General features: G+C 37.4%; 1 protein-coding gene across 2 annotated transcripts; it reads left to right on the forward strand.

Moving 5' to 3' along the window:
- Positions 1-555: 555 nt before the first annotated feature.
- On the forward strand, positions 556-18208 carry LRIF1 (ligand dependent nuclear receptor interacting factor 1). Of its 2 annotated transcripts, XM_013003894.2 has the most exons (4): positions 556-871; positions 12120-13608; positions 14977-15246; positions 16023-18208. In XM_013003894.2, the coding sequence occupies exons 1-4, from the start codon at positions 804-806 to the stop codon at positions 16458-16460; spliced, it is 2265 nt and encodes a 754-aa protein (XP_012859348.1). In that variant the 5' UTR covers positions 556-803; the 3' UTR covers positions 16461-18208. The 2 variants fall into 2 exon arrangements, with proteins under 2 accessions (XP_012859348.1, XP_045148009.1); XM_045292074.1 differs by lacking the exon at positions 12120-13608 and having other exon boundaries at positions 557-871.
- Positions 18209-23547: the final 5339 nt, after the last annotated feature.

A 23547-nucleotide genomic window follows, 5' to 3' on the forward strand; every position in this document is an offset into this window, starting at 1 on the left:
AGGAAGGAGGATGAAAAACGAGAAACCCTCGCAAGACGTGGAAACAAGAGGGCTGGCTACAAGCAAGCGCGTTACATTTTATCTGGCCGTGAAAACCTGGCGACTCCAAAACTGGCGGCCATCGTCTCCTAAGTGGCTGGAGGGAGAGAAAAGCTTACACTGACAACCAACACAAACGCAGAAACTTAACTCCTGACCCCGGAAGCATTTTCTTTTGCGTAGATAGCTGGAGAATTTCCTTCTGTGATTCGTCAATTGTTCCGGAAAGAGAGAGCAAATTCCACTTGCGATTGGATGGCATCATAAAGGCGGGGCGTTAGCGGACCAATCACCTTCGCAACCGGACATGACGTTTCTGGAAGTCACTGACTAAGCTTCGCGGCAGCCCGCGGCTTCGGTGGGTGGAGTCATCAGAATTAGATCGGCTCGGTCTTGGATCGCAGGCTCCGCCCTTCGCGGCCACGCCATCCGGGACACCCCTCAACCTGCTCGTCCGATTGGCTCCGGGGCGATATCGTCGCCTGTGGGGCGGAGACTCCGGCCGATTCTCTCAGAGCTGAGGGTCGGGCCGACGCCGTCGTTCTCGAGTCTTCCGGTGTCTGGGCACCTCCTCCCTCCGAAGTCTGAGGAGACGCCCTCCGGAGACCAAGCTGCTTCCTTCCTTCCCGCTTTGAACCGCTCAGGTTTGCTCCGGGAAACTCCTGCTCAACATTCTCTCGTTCTGGTTCCCCCCCTTGAGGACTTCAGCTGTACACAACCCCCCTTTCTGGTTGTGCCCCCCCCGCCCCTTTCACCCCTCTAAAATGTCCAATAATCTACAGAGGGTCGTCCTGAAACCCGCAGAGGAAAATTCAGGCAACGCCTCGCATTGGTAAGTACTGGTTTCGCATCTCCCTCGCCCGCCCGCCCGCCTCTTAGCTGGAAGTCGAGTCGCCGGCCGTTTCCGGGGAGCCGCTGAAGCGGGGAGTGCTCTTCAGCCCCGCCCTGAGCGCGGAGTCCTCGGCGTGCCGTCGCCTGGGAAACCGTGGAGCTCCTCCGAGCCCGACGCTTGCCGCTGCGCCACAGGACCCAGCGTCTCGAATTTCACAGGCGCCCCGAGTAGATCTCCACGGGAGAGGAAAAGCAACATGGCTGGTCCTCCTGCGGGACCAAAGCCTTCTGGAAGATTCTCGTCCGTACGCAGCAAACGTAGACGGCTGTCTGCGCAGAACAGCAAATGCATCCCCGAAGGTTCTGCGCCTTCGGTGACAATAGCCATGAGTTCGTGAGGAAGAGAGCAAGGCTCCTTGTTTGTGTAATTGCTAAGAAAACAGGTGTATGGATTTAGAAATCGCAAAGTTGTACGAAAGGCTTGGATGGATGTTTTTAAAAAGTTAGCTTTATACGAAGAGGGAAGTAAAAACGGCAAATCTTTGTGAAATCAGCCGTTTAATAAGCTTATTAGAGTACCATTTCTAATGAGAAGTCAGTGAACTGTATATTTGACGTGGAGAGCCCGGTGTTTCTTAGAAAGACTTTTTGGGGTAATTTTAGAAAACAGATCATCGGTTGTTTAGTACTTCTTTAATGTGAAGGGGGAACAGAATGTTAGCAAACGTGTAATAATTGAAATTCGACTGATAGGTGGTAAGAAAAGGATAATTACGACTGAAGGAAAATTTAGAGAAAGAGCATGGGAAGTCAAATGCGAGATCATGAAAGAGAATTTTGTTTAACGAAAATCAAGCCTGGTTTTAATCCTAGCTTTGTAAGTTACTAGTGAGGCCGTGGATAGAATATTTAACGTTTTGTGCCTCAGTTTCCAGTTTGTAAATAATGACACCAAGTATTAGGATTGAAAATTGGTGTATGCAAAGGAAGAGTAGGAAAACCGCTATTTAAGTTAAATAAGAATAAAATTGTATACAATTTTTATAAAGTTGTATACACATTATAAGAATAAAGTTGTATACACATTTTAAGTTAGGAAGTAGATTTCTTTTAATTACATCTAGTTTATGAAACCTGATTAGAATGAAAATAAAAGCAAAAATGATCCTTTAAAAGCATACATGGTATTATAGAGGGAAATTATCACTAATATCAGTAAGCAAAGGACTAACCCATGAGACCCTCAGTGGTCAAACACTGTACTGCTAACCCAAAATTAGGCCTTCACACCAGTTTATTATAGCTTGATGTCTTGCCAAGAATTTTCACTTCCACTCCTGGATGCTCAAATACTAAATCAGAATCTACATTTTAACCCTACTCCCAGTGTTGACATAAGGATTATCTAGGAATCTCTTAAAAATCAGCTGAAGATCTTGTTAATGTTTAGATTCTGGTTCTATGTATCTGGGATGGAAATTCAAATTAGAAGAGGTCGATGGGAACTGGATCGAAGAGATTGGCAGTTGGAACCCACATGGTGGTTCTGTGAGAGAAAAGACCTAGTGATCTATTTTCTTTTGATTACAGCCTAGGAAACCCAATTCGGGCATCTCTACACTTACATGGGGCGCTTCTGAGTTGCATCGACTCCAAGTTATCTGACAACAACAAAGAGTTACTTGGGGGCACTAACAGTTAAAATGCTCCACTAGTAGCCTAAAATTTAGTGGTCAAGTCCACCCAGAGCTGCCTTGGAACACAGGCCTGGCAATGTGCGGCTGAAGGTTAACAGCTTTGAAAACCCTATGGAGCAGTTCTACTCTACTCATGGTGCTGCCATGAGACCAAATTGACTAGATAGCAATTGAGAACCACAACAGCTGGAAGCTAAACAATATTGAAGAACCATGAAGAAAGAACCATTGTGTATCAAATCTAAAAAGTCTAACTTTGTGTTGATTTATTTTGTGGTAGAAGTTGGAGGTGAGAAGCAAAAGTAGTGTCCTGTACGGATGATGTGCACGAGTTGAATAACTTTTGAGTGGTTAATTACTTCTACTGTAATATTGGATACCTGAGGAAATCAGATTTATCTTAATTATACACTAAAATGAATTCTTTAACATTAAAAATAATATAAAGAGTAAGAATTAACATATTTTTACTTGTTTAACTTAACCAATTTCTAATCCTTTTGACTTGGATTTTAAAAAACCACTGGAATTATGTTTTGGTTATATTTGTATGTTCTAGTTCATTAACTCATAGACATACATTATTTTCATTTTTCATTGCATTGAAATTTTGTTATTCATATCACTGAGGTTCTGTAACACCTGTTTGGAGTATTCACAAGCTAACTTTCTAAAGATATTTGGCACTGGTTATGGAGGGCATATTTGAATCTGTTTTGTAGCAATCTGCAAGATATTGAAATAGTTTTAAATATAGTGTGGTTAAATGTTATTCTTAGTCTATTAGAAATGTAACATTTTTTCAAATTTTTAAGATAAGTCATAAATTTTAATTACATTATAATCTTAAAATCTAGAGATGCTTGAATTTTGTTATTGCTTTCTTTTGGGTACATTTTTTCAATAGTGATATAGAATGCTTATTGTTTAAAGTGTTTAATTCATGAGGACCTGTAAATGCAAATTTAATCTTGTTCAAAGGAAAAATCTAGAAAATATTTGTGATAGTATACATTTATCTGGATTTGGACTCTATTATCAAATACCATAAGGAGTTAACAATAGTACTGTGGAAAAGAGGTAAACTTTACAGTTAGAGACCTGGGTTCATATTTTAGTTCTGTCAGTGCAGTTCAGAAATCCTGTTAAAAAGCATCCCTGAGTGCTTATTATGTGATAGATTGATAGATGGGGAGGTTACACTAAAGAGTAGGGCATAATTCATGCCCAGGAAAAACTGTACAGTTTGAGGCGAGGAGGCGGAGGTGATGTAATGAAGGGTTACATTACGTGCAGGATGCTAGAAGGGCATAGAAGAAGGGAGTTGTAAAGAGATCTGGAGCATCTCAGCTGGGAAACTTAAGTATCAGGTACAGTGGCATACCTTGGTACTTATCCTGTGTGGCAACTCATAGTATCAACCCACCCCCACCTTGGTGGGTTTGTACCCAGTACCCAACTCTGCCCCTGCGTTGGGTTGAGCCAAGCTGCAAGATCCTGAACCCTTGCTGCAAGAGCCCTCTTCCCTGGTTCCTTAACCCTTCCTTTAGCGTCTTCCCTCTCTGATTGGCTAAAGCAGAAATCCTCCTCTCTGCCCAAAGCCAGGCGCCTAGGCCCAACATGCCCTCATCCCCATCTGGCATGAAGGGGGTTGGCAGTTGGGGGTGGGTGGGCGGGTGGGCAGTGTTTGGAGGCCAACCTTAGTTGTCCCGATACTCCCAGTAGTTCTGTCTGCCTGTGCTGTGCTACTCCCACCCCACCATATCCCCTGGGGTCATTTTTATGTCAACCCCACCCACCCCTATTTACACCACTGATCAGTTCTCCAGTTAAACATAACTACAAGAATATGCCTAGGCAAAGGGAACTGGTAAGTAATGCATAAAAGGCATAACATAGTATTTTATTACTAGCAATGGTTTAATTCTAAACTAGAATTAGAATAAATAGATAGCTTATGGAGAATTTTATTAGTTCTGGCTAACTTTAACAGTTAAAGAGATTGTTGGTGTGCCATTGAGTCAGTTCCACCCAGCGATCCATTAGAGCAGATTAGAAATTACTCAATAGGGTTTCCAAAACTGAATCTGTATGGAAGTTACTGGTCGACTGCAGCTGCTGCTCTGGTTAGCAGGTGAGCCCTTACCCACTGTACTATCAGGACACCCTGCTAAGGAGATTAGACTTCATCTATTAGAAATTGTTCTGCGGATTTTAAGAAAAGGCTCGACATGGTCAGATAAGTGTTTTCGATTACTGATAGCAGTGTGGATTTGAGGCTGGGGCACCTATCTTTTAAGGATTTGATTTTGAGTGTCCATTCAGAAAGTCTGAGGGACTGAACTAGTTAATGGAGGATAGGGTTGGAGTAAAAGATTTAGAAGGGATAAGACCTTGTCAGAGAGTTGACAGTAGAAGAGGAGGACTAAAGAGCCATCCATTATGTCCATTTCAGGACATAATTTCTGTGTAGACATGGGTGAATTAGTTGAGATAAGAACATGCCAAGCATGCAGTCAGGAAGCCGTTTGAAACTTAGCGGCAAGGTCAGAACTGAAAGTATTAAGTTTTTAGTGTGGCCTGGAGTCAATTCTGACAGAGTTCTTCCACAGCGATTCCTAGTCTATAAATCTACAGGAGCAGATCCACGAGACTTTTCTCCTGCTAGTCTTTCTTCCTACAGAGGGAGTGAGTGGTGGATTCCAAACTGCCGACCATTTGGTTGGCAGCTCACCACCAGGGCTTCTCTACTAACTTAAAAAGACCAATCCACTGTTCATGAGTTCATTCAGACTCGTACTAATCCCAGGCAGGATTTCAGAGGCTGTAAATCTTTGGAGCAGACAGCCTCATCTGTCTGTTGGCAGAGTGACTGGTGGCTTTGAACCACCTGCCTTGCAATTGACAGTTAAGACTTCCTGGACGTCATCACCAAGGTTCCCTTCTCTTCCAGTTTAGAGTTATTATAATAGTTTGTGATAATGCATCCCACGATAATATGAACGAGCACATCCATCATGACAGTTGATTTTTATTTTCCTTTAATTCTTTGTTGACAATTGATTTTTTACTTTATTTTTTTATTGTTGTTGGCAATTAATTTTTATCTTCCTTTAATTCATTGTACTCAGGTGGGTAGCCTGTGCTTAGATAGATAGTGTTTCATGGCCAATCACTTTAGTTTATAGTCAGTTCTATATACAGTAGAATTTTTTTTTAGTGTTTGTGATTTGTATGAGGTTAGGGGAGTGTCTAAGAGAGAGATAAAGGCACCCCATTAGGCTAACACAAAGTTTCTCAGTCAGCATTTATGCTAAAGTAAATTCAAGAAAGTAGATTGGATTGCTTAAAGAGAGCATGTAATTTGGAATAAGTTATTTAGGGTTATATTTCTGAACCTTTGTTTTCCTAACTGTAAGATGGGTGGTGGCAATATCCATTTGCTGCCCTGTTTATGAAATTAAGAGTTAGTGTGTTTGATGTATGACTGATATTTTGCAGTCTTCCAGGAAATGACAACTATTAGAATAACAACAGTTCCATATACAGTAATACTTGTATGTGGTGTAACAAATGTGGCTACGTTAAAATGTATCCCTTACTATAAAATCAGAAACCTGTTGAACAAAAATATCAATGTGAAGTCGGTGTTTTTGACATATCCTCCATCAAACAGTTCTGGTGTCTGTGTTTATGTTTCTCAAAATTTCTCTGAAGAAGTTTGCACTCTTAATATGCAGTATTTTAAAAGAACAGTTTGGGCATCTTCAAGGAGCTCAAATCATGTTCCTTGTCCTTTTTAATTTTCTTTATGCTTTTGGAACAAAAAGAAGTCCAAAAGAGCAAGATCAGGACTTGAAGAAAGACCAGTCATGATGGGAGAAAAAATTTTTGATGCAACTTTCCTGACCTATTATCAATAATGTATGCTTCTGTTTTTTTAAAACTTCTTAATAAGCCCCTCTGATAATCATCTGTCCTTCAAGAAAATTTACCTGGGTTACCCCTTGAAAATTCCAAAGAATGATTTTTATAACCTTCTGGTTGACCTCTGCCTTGATTTTTATTGACCTGCTCATTTCCTCAGAAGCTACTATTTTGATTGCATCCTGCTATTTGAAGGTACTCTAACAAGACAAGTATTATTGAAAGAACTTGTTTGCTTCTTCCATTGATCACACAGCCATGCTTAAATACATTTTGTTTGCAATAAATCAGTGCATGTGTGAATTGGGACCTGAGTAGCATTACTTTTTCTTTCTTACCTTCTATATTATTGTACGTGTATATAATGTCCTATGAACAGTAAGATGAAAAAGGGTCTTCTAGCAGTTGAAAAATATTTTGCAAAAATATCTAGAAAATGTTATTTAGCATGTACAATTTTCATTCAATTTCTAATGTCAATGCTTTCTGTCAATATTAGAATAGTCAAAAATTTCAATGGTTGTAAATGTTTACTATTCCTTTTATTAAAATTCTCACACCTTTTAAAGTTCTCACATTTTCAGAAGACTTACCCTAATTTATATCCTTATTCTTGGGAGGCCTCTTACATATTTCAACAGAGGATGATAACTAGCACATATAGGAGCTTCCCATGGTTCTAGGCAGTTACTTATTTACTTTTCATAACGTTTTCCCACTTACACAAGTGAAGAAACATTTAAACCAAAACCCCAAAATGTTGCCATCTAGTTGATTTGGACTCATGGCAACCCCATATATGTCAGAGTAGAACTGTACTTCTTAGGATTTTCAATGACTTGTTTTTTGGAAGTAGATTGCCAGAGCTTGCATCTGAGGTACCTCTGAGTAGGCTTGAAGGGAGTACCTTTCAGTTAGCATCCAAAGAGTTAATTAACTATTTGAGTTACCCAAGATTCAAAGAGGTTAAGAAAACTTTCCAAAAAAATCAACTAGTAATTGGAAGAGTCAAGATTAAGCCCATAATAGTTTTAAAGTAGTTCTTTTTTGTTTTCTTTTAAAGCCTTTAGCATTTTTCTATTGTACCATCTCTTTTCAAACAGTTGCTTTAAAGTAATTCACATGCTGATTTCTTCTGAATGACTAAACCAACGCATAGGATTCAGAATCTGGTCCTAGTTCTGCAGTTTACTAGTGGGTAGGATCTTTTAGAAAAAAGGATTTTTTAATAGGATCTCAGTTACTGAATTCCTTATTCTGAAGCAAGAAGAAAAAAGCTGTAATTCAGGGGAGGGAGGGTATGAATTTCTTTAGCATTCTACATTTCAGTTTAATTTTTAGAGCTCATTATGTTTTGTTGTAGGAAGTCAGATTATTATTATAGAGTGGGCAGGCTTCAATTCAGTTAACCTCTGTTGAGTGCCTCCAGTGATGTGACAATTGCTCTACTAGGTGCAGAGGATATAGCTATGAAGATGGTCATTTACCTATGTACAACCAAAGGGAAGACTGCCAGTCCTTTACTGTTGTTATATTTGAGTCTACGTGTTAATCCGTGTGTCTTCATCTTGATGTCTTTCTCCGGGGCTGGTCTCTTCGGATACGCTGTCCAAAGCATGTGGAAAAACGTCTCTGTCTTTGCCATGACGTACTCTTCTGGCTGTCTGAAGAAGTTTTCTAAGATTTTTCTTCTGGCAGTTCCTTATATAGTCAGTATTCTTCACCAGCATCATGATTCAAATGCATCAGTTCTTCAGTTATTCTTACTCATTGTCCAACTTTTATATGCTTGGAAAATATGGTTTAGGGCAGGCCTACCTTCGTCCTCAAAATGACATCTTTGCATTTTAACTCTTAGTGCAGCATTTTTGCTCAGTGTAATATGTTGTTTGTGTTTTTGGCTGCTGCTTCCATGGGTATTGATTATGGATCCAAAGAAAAATCCTTGACAAGTTCAGTCACGTCTAATAGCAACAAAGTCGAGTATGACCACAGAAGTAGATGGCTGAAATAGAATGGAATACAATCACTGGAGGCAAGGACCCTTTTCCTGAAAAACCAGGGTGATAAGTAGGTGAGCCATGTAGATAAGTGAAGCTATGTAGGATTGGAGAGATTGAAAGATCAGTGTGAACTTTTCATAGAGGAAATAAAATCAAAATTGCCTCAAGCTGGCACTAAAATGATAAAATACCTTCATATGCATCCATTCTCTTGAGTGCCAATGGAGGGGTATTTCTCTAGCCTTCTCTCAGGTCTATTTCCTTTACCTCTCTTCTAGACCCATACCCTTTTTCTCAAACCTTACATTATGGATTATTCCCCTTTCTCCTTGATTATCAGTGTCTTCCTATTGACTGGTCCACCTGAGCATTTACTCTTAAAAAAGACTAAGGAATTTCCATTCTTAGAACCTATACCTCCCACCAATTCCTTTTCTTCCACTTACAGTCAGAATTCATAAGACTGTTGAAATGTTTTAAGCAGGGATGCATAGAGCAGCTCCTGTATACTGAATGAATTGAACGGAGAGGACAGGACTAAAGCAGTTACAAAGCTGTCATAGCAGTCTAAGCCAGAAGTATGTTTGTTTGGATAAGAATAGTGACCAATGATTTGGAAAGAATTTAATGGGTCAAAAGAAATTTAAAAGAGAATAGGATTTTGTGATAGAGTTAATACAGGGGGTTAAGTAAACAGGAATTGCCTGCTCTAACTTAGGCATATAAGATAGATGGCCATGTAATTTACTTGCTAACGGGAGATCACTAAAAGAAGAATTAAGGGTGCTAGAGGGTTCATTTGCATCTTAAGTGTCTGAAATTCTGAGTAGAACTATTAAGTGAAAATTTGAAGATACAAGCATGAATCACAAAAGAAGGATGGATACAAATACTATAATTGTTGATATCTGCGGGGTAATTAGAAGCCCTGATGGGCTTTGGTGGGGCAGTGGCTATGCATTTGGCTGTGATCTGCAAGGTCAGCAGTTCACAACCACCAGCTACTGCTGGGGGAGAGAGACAGGGTTTTTTACTCCCATAAACAGAAGCTTGGAAATTCACAGAATTCATGAGATTTGAAATGTTTTAAGCAGGTATGTGGCATAAATCAATTCCAATATGCTGAAAAAATTGAGGCATTTCTACCCTGTTCTTTAAGGGACGCTATGAGTCCTCACAGTGAGTTTGATTTTGGCTGATTTTGTATTGTTTCAAACCCCAAGGTCAGCATTTAGAACCTACCAAGTCCTTCTCAGGGAGGGGAAAACAAGATACTTTTTACTCCCCAAAACATTAGTTTTTGAATTCCAAATGGGGCAGTTCTATTCCATCCTATAGGGTTGCTATGAGTCAGAATCCACTTGATGGCTGTGATATTTTGGTTTGCTTTTGTGTTTGTTTGTTTGTAAGTAGTAATTTAAGCCAGAACAATAAAAAGAAAAAATCTAGAGAAAGATACAAAGTAGAAAAAGAATGATTTGGCCTAAGTTTTGGTGAACTTCACTGTTTGGATGTTGATTCAAGTTGAATGAGTTAGCAAAGAAGACAGGAGTCACTACAGAGGTCGGAGAATGTCTTATCTTGCAAAGGGGATATCTGAAGAAAATCAAGCATTTCACATTCATATAAATACTTCACTTAAGTCATTTAATTATAATTGTCTATTTACATGCCTGTTGCCCACTGGTTTATTACATTTTTATAGCCACCATGTGTTGATCTAGCTTGGGGGTTGGCAAGCTTTTTCTGTAAAAGACTAGATAGTAAATATTTTAGACTTTGTGGGTCATCTAATGTCTGTTGCCACTAGTTAACACTGCCATTATATGATGAAAGCAGGTGTAAACAATATGTAAAAAAACAAATTGATCTGGGCTCTAGTAAAAGTTAATTTATGGACAGAAAAATTTGGATTTTATGTGATTTTCACATGTCAAAATATCATTCTTTTTTATTACTCATCCCTCCCACCCCTGCATTTAAAATATAAAAATTCTGATCTTGTAAGTTATACAAAAACAGGCAATAAGCCAGATTTGGCTCACAGATTATAGTTTACTTTTTCTAGCTTGAGCCTGGTGTCTGGTGATAACTCAGTACATTTTTATTAACGGATTAGTACTTAATAAATTCTGACTTCAGTTCATACATGTTTTTTACTATGGTGTGGGGAGAGTAGTGAAAGTAGATGTCTACTTTTCAAATCCCGAGAGTAAGAATTCATACTTTTTTTGTTGTTTATGAAAAGTCAGTATAATATTTTAAAGTACGTAAAAGACTGATTAAAATTTCTTTAAAGATAAAATGATGCTTTATAGAAATGTGAAATTGAGTTTCAGGACTTTTCAGGATACATAAAATTTTTAGCACTGATTTTATTAGTTCAGGAAGGTTTTAAAAACACATGTAGGTATTAAAACATACTTCTATACTCTTGAGAATCCTAATTTGTTTTCATTTGATTTTAGTTACATGAGTATAAGATCATTTCAGGACCTATGGCTATGAACTGTACACTCATAATGAGAAATAGATTAAGATGTGACAAACGGTCACATCTATGTCAAAAGAAATTGGCAAGTGTAATTATAGAGTAGGCTCAGAGGTTGTTATATTGGTCCAAATGTGTACCTCTTACAAAGGATCATTTATGTGGAGAATTGAGCCATGTGAAGAGTTGGGTAGATCTAGTAGTTCTCAATCCCATGAGACCTTGGTGTTTCCCTTAACTGAAAGGAATTTTAATGTAAACCTGAGGTGTCTGCATTCAAGTGATCTCCAAATGATCTTACTGATAGAGATTAGTATATATTGACTGATCTTAAAAGAAGACATTTTGTACTAAAAAATACCTTGTAAGTAGGAAGATTAAAAAAAATGGTTAGGGGAAAAATATTTTATTGACTTACAGTCTCCTTTGTATTCATTGAAAAGCAACCTTTTATTTGAATGATGACACTTTATAGTCTTGGATTGACAGACAGTTGGAAATTAATGTAAATAATTGCCATGTAAGCACCAAACCTCATGTGTACTGAAACAATAATGAAATAAGAAAATTATTCCTATATGAGTAATTTAGTTTAGCCTATAAAACAAAAATGTAGTGCAGTAAGTATCACAGTATGATACTTAGGAAAAGAATGATTGACAATATATTTTCAATAGGAAGAAAACAGAACAGATTGGTGACTGAAAATAATAGGAAATGGGGGACATTTAAGTACACAGGTGTTTTAAAAAGTAGAAAATTCAATTGTATTTCTATTCCGTTTTCCCACAAAGTTTTGAAGCCCCCATCGTAAGTGCAGGTGAATTGAAGATTTAAAGAAAAGCGAAAGAGGCGAACTATTTAATAGGAACCTATGCTAATAGGGATACCTTTTATAAGATAACGTTTTAGAAAAGTATACTTTTCGTTTGGGAAGTCATTGGCTAGTAATATAAGATCTAAACCAAAGCTGATTATCTCTTTAAAAATTTTTGTTTTGAATAGTATTTTGCTTTGAAAACTCAGAATTATTTTTATGGTTAAAATAGTATTTGCAGCTATTTGTTTAAAAAATAAAATGTATGTACTTTGTGGTATGTGGTATTTATTTACTCTTAATGTTCTTTTAAGTGTTTCAGGCTGCATATACCAAGTAGTTCAGACGATTGGCTCGGATGGAAAAAATCTTCTGAAATTACTTCCAATTCCTAATTCCTCTGGAAATCTTATACCGGTAGTTCAATCTTCCGTCATGTCTGATCCTTTGAAAGAGAATACAGGAAGCCCAGTTCATGTTACTTTTCAAACTCAGATTTCCAGCTCTTCCACAAGTGCATCAGTTCAATTGCCAGTCTTTCAGCCAGCCAATTCTACAAAATATTTTCTCACAAGAACAGTAGATGCATCAGAAAAAGTTAGAGCTGCTTCTGTGGGAACTGAAAAGATGACCTCATCTGTTTCTAAACTTCAGAGTCATAGTGTGAAAATTGATGGACTCGCCATGCAAACATTTGCTGTTCCTCCCTCTTCAACACAAAGTGATTCATCTTACATTTTAGTAAATACTCAGAATCTTCCAATGGCTGTGAAGCCTCCAGTTTTGCCTTCTGGGCATCATTTACAGATTCCAGCCCATGCTGAAGTGAAATCTGTACCAGCTTCATCGTTACCTCCTTCAGTTCAGCAAAAGATACTCTCAACTACAGCCACAAGTACCTCAGGAACAGTTGAGACCTCCCAAATACCAACTGTTATATATGTATCTCCTGTAAAAACAGTGAAAAATGTAGTGACCAAGAACTTTCAAAACATTTACCCCAAACCTAAAACCGAAATAGCAAATCCAGTGATACGAAATACCACACAAATGCCAAGCAATGTGGCAACAGAGACACAATTAAAAAGTGGTCAACATTCTCAACCTGCTCCAGTGAAATGGATTTTTCAAGAGACCCTACACCCCTACAGTCCATCACTTGTTCCTGTTAAGTCTTCAAATAATGTGGCTTCAAAGATTTTAAAAACATTTGTAGATAAGAAAAATTCGGGAGACAATACTGTAACTATGCCACCATTGAGTACCATCAGTCCTAGTGGGACACAGTCCAAAACTATACCTATTAAAGATAATGCTTTGGTTATGTTTAATGGGAAAGTCTATCTGTTGGCTAAAAAGGGGTCAGATGTTTTGCCATCACAGATTGACCAACAGCCTTTTATTTCTTCTGATATTCCATCAAGAAAAGACATACCACAAATAGTGAGTTCAAGTCCAATAACAAATATATCCAGAGAGGTTGTAAATATTGTCTTGGCAAAAAGCAAATCTTCCCTGATGGAGACAAAATCACTTTCTCCCAGGGCCAATCTAAGTGCAGAGAAGAATAAAAAGGTGGACCAACCATCTCTTTCTACCCCAAACACACATAACCAATCCATTAACTACTTAAGACCAAGTAAGACTTTATTTACAAAGCCAACCTTTCCCAGTGGATTTAGTACAGGACAAAAAATTCCCAGAGAAGGAATTATCATCCAGAGCATAGAGAAAATAAGTTCCTCTATTGATGCAACAGCTGTTACTGCCCAGCAGGGTGTTTTCAGAGACAAAGAACCAAAGGTAATTTTACCATGTTAGGGTATTTTTATATATTTATATAGAAATTTTTCTTTATTTATTCTCAAAGTTATCTGAGATGCTTCTTTCTTCCTAACTCATCCCATCACACATCTACACACACGAATGCTTAGCTGAATAAAAGCTTTTCTCTGTGGAAATATTTGAGAGATTATGTAATTAGATTCCAAGCAGCAATCTCAAGTGATTTGTAATGCCAAATCATTTCACACAACAACAAAAACTGAAGAGTAAGCAGGTGTAGAAGACTTGAGAAAGGATAATATGTATTTAAAGCTTAGTAAAATTGTATGTATGAGTATGTGTATATGTATGTATACACACATCAAAAAGTTTCCATTGAATAGAATTCTGACTCATGACTCCTGTGTCACAGTAGAACTGTGGTACATAAAGTTTTCAATGGCTGTTTTGTTTTGTTCCCTACCCCACCCGCTTCCTGCCGCCTACTTTTCTCCAAGTAATTGTACTATACATTTTAACCAAGGCACTTCTAAGCATACTCATTACTTCAACTAGCAGCTTAGTGCCTTCATTGCTTATACCATCTAGGGACCACACATACATACGTACATATATATTTAATAACTAAATTTTAGCATATAATGAGATTAATATGCATACAAATTTGTTTTTAGAAGAGGGGGGAGATTAAATGTTTTAAAATGTTTTCTCTGTTTAAAATAAAAGGGATCAAGCAGGGCTGGTTCAATCTGCCTTTCAATCATAAGATTTTATCAGTATCTTTGATTTTTTTTTCCCAGTAGGCAACTTTTCTTCATTTTGTAGTCGGCTCATTGAGTTACCCCAAATACTCACATAATTAGTTTTATGTTCTACTTAAGATGTATGTGTTCACTAAATATTTGTGTTCACCCTTTTCTTAACTAGCGTCTGTTTAAAAATATCAGCATATTTCCCCTTCAGTTAAAAAAAACCCAAAGCATTGAAATCCAGAGCTGCAAGGGGGTGACTTCTAAATGCTATTAACAAAATTGATTTCAGGCATCAGACTTTTTCATAAGACTATAATTTATAAAAATAATGTAGATGATTTTTAACTTGCCATTGGTTTGTATTCTCATTTTAGTTGTTTTGAAAATTGCCTATTCTATGGTACAAGGTATGAAATTAATGAGAAACTGTGGGGGAACATTTTAAGTTTTCTCTTTGTTAAATTCAGCTTTTGGAGTGTGGCTAGTTAAGCAAGAGTAATGCAACCAAACCATGTAGTTTATTTTCAAATATGTTTTCTTTTAAGGATGATAGGGGTAATCAATTGGTGGTTGTCCTGAGAAAATAGTTTTAATAATTTGCAGTATTGTTTGTATATTTTCTTCTTAATTCCAGATCCAGAATGACATGGCATCAACATTAAAAAAAGTTACTCCAGAAAGAAATGGCATGAAAGATGCTCAAGAAAGGAGTAAAAAGGCACGATGTCTGAAGAGTGATGCTGAATTTAAAAAGATCTTTGGCCTCACTAAAGATCTGAGAGTGTGCCTTACTCGAATTCCTGACCATTTGGGCTCTGAAGGTTTTGTTGCAGTTAGCAGTGTGATGAAGGGTGATCCACACAAAAAGACAGACTTTCTGATGAAGGAGGAAGAGAGAAAACAGGTAATAGACTTTACAGTGACCTTTCCAGGTACTATAAGGCAGTTTTCTGGATTTTCTTTTATTAGGTGTATTCATTAGTATGCATGATAGTTACCAAACTTTTAGCAAGTTTATAGATAGTTTTAAGAAGAACTCTATATGTACAGGCAAACAGACATCCTTAATAATGTTTCATTGTTTTTATTCATATGCCTGTTTGTTTCCAGCATAAAATTAAATGGCTATACATTTTGAATTAGTTATTCTACTTTAAAGGCTCTAAAGGAAATAATCCAATTATAGGAAAAATGTAAGCATTCCAGCATTTCACTGTAATGGTAATCATTATAGAAACTTTTTTTTTAAGCCTACATAGCCAATAATGATAAAAATACCCTTTAACCTTTATCTACCTTCATTCTACTTATGACTTCATTATTGCTTAATATACTGGTCACTGGTGACCAATCAGTTGTTAGTTCGCCAATGAAAATTCTCCATATGGGCCTACCTTGAGAAGGAAAAGAAAAAATTCAATCAGTTGGAATTCTCTAAGACTCTGTATTTTGGTGTAAGTCAGTATTGCGCCTCATACTGTATTTTAGTAGCAAAATGATAAACTATTTATTCTTAAAGAATATCAGTAGTACATTACTATTCATTCTGATGTCATTTGTTTTCTGCAGTAGTTGTCTCAGATAACATTTTTAATTGAATTGCTAAGTATTTGTATCTGCTTTTCTAAATGAAAATGACATTTTGTTTTTCTTTTGGTATTTTACTTGACATTGCAACAGAGTTTTGAGAAAAAAAGAAAAACAAAAATCATTAAGAGGATGGATTATACAAAGAAGAGAAAAACTCAGAGTCCTTGTAACACAGCTGTAAACGGGGAAACTAATGTCACCAGTTCTCAACTCCTTAGCAGTAGTTTACCGTCTTCAGAAGTAGCACAGCTTAACAGTGTCACAACCCACAACAAAACCTGTGAAGAAAAGAGAACTGAGATAGAACACTGTATTCGTGGTAACCAGAAGAAAGCTGCGTTGAGTTCAAATGCAAGTGTTGAACAAAGTCATTCCTTTAATAAAACTTACTCAGAAGATGTTTTCCCCATGACCCCACCAGAGTTAGAAGAAACCATTCGAGATGAAAAAATAAGAAGACTTAAGCAGGTGCTGAGAGAGAAAGAAGCAGCTCTTGAAGAAATGCGTAAGAAAATGCACCAAAAATAATAAAATATAGTTAAACTTAAAGACTTCAGTTTAATACTTGCTTTTTCCCCCAGTATACTTTTGTATAAAGTTAATTATAGGTAGATTCTGAAAATGTCTGAATGTGATATTTGATTTTCATCAGTGGATTGTAAATTTTAGGTAAGGGCTACAGAAAAGGTTGCTTCACGTGTGACTCCTATGAGTAATCTATATAGGATAGCTGCAACTTTGTCTTAGGTAGATTTTTTTTTTAGAAGGGAAATTTTATATTTTTCCATTTTAAATACAATTGCCTGAGTGTGGATATTTTTGCAGGACTTTTGTTGTTGTTTGTACCTTTAATAGCTAAATTGCTCAGGTGTTATTCCAACAATAATTATTCTGTATTACTGACTTTTTACAATCCTAGAGATGATTAATTTAGAACCTGAATTTTGCCAGTGGGCTTGTGTATGTATTCACTTGGTCTCTGTACCCATAAAATGGTAGTGTCTACTCACTGTATATTGTACCTTTTAATTTTTATTTCATGAAAGGAAATTTTGCAACATTTAAATATGCAAACTTTTCTTAAAAATGAAGAGTGTTTGTTTTGTAACGTACAAAACAGTTTTGTATATTCCAAAATGGGTTTTTAGAATGCAGGCTATATATGATGCATTGTTTTCTGTTAATTATTCCTTTTGCCCTCAAGTTGATTCTGATACATGGCAACCTCATGTTTGTACAACGTTGCACCTAAAGTTTTCAGTGTTGTGACTTCTCATAATCAGATCATCAAGTCTTCTTAGATGCCTGTGAGTGGACGAACCACCAGCCTTTCAACTAGTAATTGAGTGATTAATTTTTACCACCGCCTAAAAAAAACCCAAAAAACCTTTTGCCATCTAGTCCAAATCTGATTCGAACAGCAACTCTACAGGACAGAGTAGTACATGGCTACTCAGAGACTCCTACTACATGTTTCTGTGGATTTGCCTATTCTGGACATTGAAAAAATGGAATCATGTAAAATGTTTTCTTAGGACTGGTTTCTTTCACTTAGTACTAATATTTTAAAAGTTCATGTAGTAACATGTATTAGTACCTTATTGTTGAATGACATTTTATTGTATAAATACTCCATGTTTTTGGTTATCCATCAGTTTGTGGATATGTTTTCAATTCTTGGGTATATACCTAGGAATGGAATTATTGGATCATATGGGTAACTTCGTATTCAGCATTTTGAGGAACTGATAAATTGTTCATTTAAATTTTGTTTCCCTTACTCCCCCAAAACAGATTTTGTCAGTTCTCATCATAATTTTCCTATTAGCAGAATATAGTTGTATGAATCATTATCCCCTTAGGAAAAAAAATTTTTTATTGTAAAAGTATTATAGAAAATTAGAAATATTAAAATTGAGCATTTGATTATTCAGATAAAAGCCAATGCTACTGCCTTTTTGTATATTATTTCTGATCTTTTTCTGTGCTCCCCCACCACCTTACAAACACATGTGTGTTTTCACCAAAATGAATTTCTGTTGTTCTGAAACAGCCTTCAAGAAGTCAATAATCTTTACCTTTAATTGTCAGTAAATTTTAATTTCTTCTAATATCCAGGTGAAATTCTGATAGCCTAGTTCACCCCAGAATATCTTTTACAAATATTTTTTCCAAAGTAGATCAAATCTAGGTCTATGTAGTTTATTTTGCTGTAGTGCTTTTTAACTGGCTCTGTTTCTTATGACATTAGTTTATTAAATCAGCCAGTTCCTTGACTTTTTTCTTAATGTGTTTTCATTTATTTCTACACTTTTCCTGCCTCAGAGACTCCTATGCCCAAGTCTCCTGTTGATTAGCTTCTCCCCAACCTCTTTGCCATGTAAATATTTTAGGTCTGGACTGTGGGCATGCTTTTTTTTTTATAATCTCACCGGTGATCCCATCCAAATTCATAGTTTAAATACCATATACTAAAACTAAATTTTTTATCTTTATAGCCAGACCAGGATGCCAGGTTTGTATAACCAATTGCCTATTTGAAATTTATTATGTATCTAAAAATTTTCAAGTCTGTTCAAAACTAAACTCTGCTCTTTCTGGGAATCTGCCTCACCTACGGTCTTCCTTATTTTAGCTGGTGACAAATTCATCTTCCCAGTTGCTCAGAATCTCTCCCCCTACTCCCCTCACACCCAAACCCCAACTTACTTTCACATCCCACATCCAATCTAAATCTGTTAATTCTACATTCAAAATACCTATAACCTGACTACTTTTGATCAGTTCTAGACAAATTTATGGGGGAATGATGAGGCTTTCTATAAAGAATTACAGGTCTTGGGACCTCACAGGGGCAGTCCTACTCTGTCCTATAGGATTGCTATGAGTTAGCCGGAAGTTTGTTTGTTTTTTTAATTGGTGTCAACATAAGTGGTTTTCCTCCCTCCACCATTGCCCCCGTCCAGCCTATCCTCAATACAATAGCCAGAGTGAGTCTTTTAAAAATGAATTAAAGGTACATTTACCCCCATTGACTCCATTTCCGTTACTAAAGGCCATTGTGGTGAGACTAAAGATCTAACAGTGAGCAAAGTAGATTAAGTACTAACTGAATTAATCTTTCTAACCTCCCTGACAACACTGTCATAGCTACATGTACCACTGGTTTTGTCTCTGCAGAGATAACTTTTTTTTCCTCAAAAGTCATGATTGAGCTGAAATCTAAAGGGAAAATAAGAACTAAAATTTAAAAGTGGTAGAAGGTAGGGGTAGAAGAACTTTCCCAGGGGAGAAACAGCCAAGTTTCTAAGACAGGAAAGAGTAAGGCCTATGTGAAGAAGTAAAAGGCCAGTATAGCTGAAGTTTTTGGATTCTTCCTCCAACACAATGAGTCTACACTAGTGGTTCTCGCCCTTCCTAATGCCGTGACCCTTTCATCCAGTTCATGTTGTTGACCCCCAACCAGAAAATTATTTTTGTTGCTACTTCATAACTAATATTGCTACTGTTATGAATCAGGTGACCCCTGTGGAAGGGTTGTTTGCCCTCCAAAAGGGTCACGACCCACAGGTTGAGAACCGCTGGTCGACAGACGTTTCTTCTCTTAAACTACCTTACTGCTTCCTGCGTCCTTATTGGTTCTTATTCCAGAAAAGGAACTCATAAGTTAGCCCTCTGATTACAATATTTTCGCACTCCGTTGTCAAAAAATTTGTCATTTTTATTTGAAACTATTAATATAAATTCTACTATTGTGTGTGTTGACTGCTTTTTGTGTGTGTGTGACATTGTTGTGTACTTTTGTAGTTTTTCTTCCTACTCAACTGTATAGTAGTCATTCTATGGGGGATAATCCTACCCTCAACCACTCAAGTATCTTATTTATTCAAATAGCATGCCCACATAAATAATACACACTCATAATTTGGAAATGACAAAACTATGCTTAAAGTTCTGGCATGACACATCCATGCATAAATGACAGATCTGATATTTCCAGAAGTGAATTTTGGCCTTATGCATCTTCAGTCAATAGTGTAAAAATGTTATTTTTTTATTTTGTGTAATGAATGTATAAGCCATAGTTAAGAAATTACAGATCAAGTTTTTTATTTCCCTACTAATCAGGAAATAAATAATTGAAGCCGGGTTTGCTCTTGGCAGTTTGCTGTGGTACCAAAGAGTGATGAATTTTGTTGTAGCTGATCTTGGTGCCCAGGTACATCATGTTGAGAATGGTCAGAGGGTTTGGAGAAGGGATGTATATGGTAAAGTGCTACACTTGAGTGTTGCCACAACTCAAGCATGCACTGGTCCCTGGCAGGAGGGAGTCACCCCTGCACATGCCAATGTTCTGTAGTGCCAATCCTATGTGAAGCCAGGCAGGGTAGTGCAGGCATGGGCAAACACTTTCCTGGACCCATGGGACCCATCTTGTCTAATTTACACATGCCTCTATCATGGCTTTCAGAACCACCCACGGTGGTTGACAATCAGTGCGGTGGAATGGGAGCGGCTGCCTCGGTGGCCTCTCTGGTTTGCGGGGTGCAGACTCAAGCACCCCATGGGATAGGGTGAGCTGCACTGGCAAGGGCTATTTCCAGGGTGGCAAAAGTGACTTCTTCCTGCATTGGAGAATACATTTTGCAGAGTAGGGAAGGAGTGCTGGGCATTAGAGAACTGAAATGACTGGCATTGGCCATTTCAAATCAGGCATATGGTTTACTATACTCAGTGACAAATTCAAGAGAAATGGCATCACACAGTCAAAAAGAACATTTTAAAATATATCAATGTACAAGAATATCTATATACCTACAGGGAAGTCTACTTAATCCAGCTAATACTCAATTTTACACCCCAATTAAAGATAATAATGAAATTGAAGAATTCTACCAGTCAGTGTGAAAATTATCAAATAAGCAATCAATATTGATACTTTTTGGCCATTGGAATGAAAGAAATGGAAACAAGAAGAACCAATAATTTGAAAATAGGGCTATGAGGATAGAAATGAAGCTGAAGATGGAATGATCAAATTTTTCAACATGAACAACTTCATTATAAATACCTTTTTTTTAAACAACTACGAACTGTGACTACACACATGTTGCCAGATGGAATGCACAGAAATGAAATTGACTATATCTGTGGAAAGATGATGGAGAAGCTGAATATCAGCAGCCCAAATGAGGCCAGGCATTGACTGGAACAGACTCTCCATTGCTCAAATGTAAGTTTGAGTGGTAAAAAAAATGGAAGCACATTCTACCTGAATTTGCAGAACATCCTAAGGACAGATTTGGTAGGCTGAACCTGAAAGGCCTGATGAGCTGTGCGAAGATAATATACATGAAGAAAGCAAAAAGTTATTAAGGCAAAAAAAAAGATTAAAGTGGGTGTTAGAAGAGTTTCTGAAGCTTACACTTGATAGAGTAAAGCTGTGGTTCTGAACCTGTGGGTTACTATCCATTTGAGGGTCAAACGACCCTTTCAAAGGGGTCGCCCAATTCATAACAGCAAATTTACAGTTATGAATTAGCAACGAAAATAATTTTGTGGTTGGGCCACCACAACACGAACTGTATTAAAGGGTCGCGGCATTAGGAAGCTTGAGAACCACTGAACTAAGGCAAGTGTAAGATGATGAAGTAAAAAAGCTGAACAGAAAAAACTCAAGGTCAGCTGGTGAATAATTATGATGAAATGTGCAAAGAAATGTTAGAAATCCAAAAGAGAGCAATTCAATATATCTCAAGGTGAAAGAAGTGAAGGGAAAAATTCCAGCTTCAAGAAGTTGGCAATATTGAGGGATGCCATGATCAAAATGTTTAATGCAGGAAGCATCAAAGGACAATGGAAGGAATGCAGAGTCACTACCAAAAGAAATGGAAGAGGTAGTATATGATCAAGAACCAAGGGTACTGAAGGAAGGTATAAGCTTCCCTGAAGGCATTAGCAAAAAACAAGGCTCTAGGAATTAACAGAATACCAATAGAGCTCTTTCATCAAGAAGATGAAGCACTGAAGTGCTCACTCACTCATCTATAGCAAACTTGGAAGACGGCTAGCTAGCCAATGGACTGGAGGAAATCCATATTTGTGCTCATTCCAAAGAGAAAATGACTCCCAAAGTGTGGAAATTCAGTAAGTTCAATATTCAGTAAGTAAAATATTGCTGAATATCATTCAGTAATGGTTGCAGCAGTATATCAACAGGGAGCTGCCAAAAACTCAAGCCAGATTCAGAAGAGGACGGCATGAGGAATATCATTGCTGACGTCAGATGGATCTTAGAGAAAAGCCAATGATATCAGCAAGGTGTTTACATGGTTTTTTTTTTTTTACTAGACAGTCATTGAACCATGTGGATCATAACAAATTTGGGATAACACTGAGAATGGGAATTTCAGAACACTTCATTATGCTCATGTGAAACCTGTACATGAACCAAGAGGTAGTCGTTTGAACAGAACAAGGGAATACTTCATGAATATAAGGAATGATACGCTACATGTAAGAGGAGAAAAGTTGCTCTGGAGTAGCCTGGGGGAAAACCTGACTCATTAAGATTAGTGGGAGGCCAATGTCTACTGGAAACATCCTACCAGAGGCCCTGGGTCATATTTGTATAAATAAGATACATTCCATTGGTAAAGAATAGATGATTATATTTAGGTGAATGGTTATATGTTAATTTGATTGTGCCATTTGAAATTCAATGTAACTCCCACCTAATGACCTTCACCTCTATGGGCCTGGTAAATACTAATAGATTTTGCCTTTGAGTAATTTTGGTCACGATTCCCTGCAATATCATCCTGTGACAGGGTAGTATTACTCCTGTGAATTTCCAAGCCTGTAAGTCTTTATGTGAGTAGAAAGCCCTGTCTTTCTCCTGCAAAGCAGCTAGTGGTTTCAAACTGCTGGCCTTGTAGTTAGCAGTGCAACATGTAACCACTATACCACCAGAGCTCCTAGTTATTAGATCCTAGAGAGGGTAAAATATAGAATATTAATTAAGACAATACAATTGGTGTTGCTGAGCAAATAATCCAAGAAGCTAGATTATATGAAGAACAGGACATCAGAATTGGAGAAACTTGTAATATGCAGATACACAATCTTGCTTACTGAAAGTCAAAAGAACTCAAAGCACCTGCTGATGGAAAAAAGGACTACAGCCTTCAGCATGGATTACAACTCAATATAAAGGAAACCAAAATCCTCACAACTGGACCAGTAGGTAAAGTCATGATAAACAGGACAAATTGAAGTCAATTTAATTTTGCATGGATCCATAAGCAGTGCTCATGGTAGCAGCAGTCAAGAAATCAGACAGTATTACATTAGGTAGATCTGCTAGAGAAGACCTCTTTGAGAACAAAAATATGCCAGCCCCCAGCTATGGGATTTCAGTTACCTCGTGTGAGGGTTGGACTTGAAAAAGGAAGACTGAAGAACTCATGAATTGTGTTGGTGAAGAATATTGCAATAACATGAACTGTCAGAAGAACAAATTAATGATATGGCAAGACTGCATCTTAGGTACTTTGGGAATTGTCAGGACAGAACACTTCCTACAAAAGGACATCCTGCTTGGTAAAGTAGAAGG

This window comes from Echinops telfairi, unplaced genomic scaffold (assembly GCF_000313985.2).
Source record: "Echinops telfairi isolate 266 unplaced genomic scaffold, ASM31398v2 ScPeMD7_443;HRSCAF=831, whole genome shotgun sequence".
NCBI classification, from domain to species: Eukaryota; Metazoa; Chordata; class Mammalia; order Afrosoricida; family Tenrecidae; genus Echinops; species Echinops telfairi.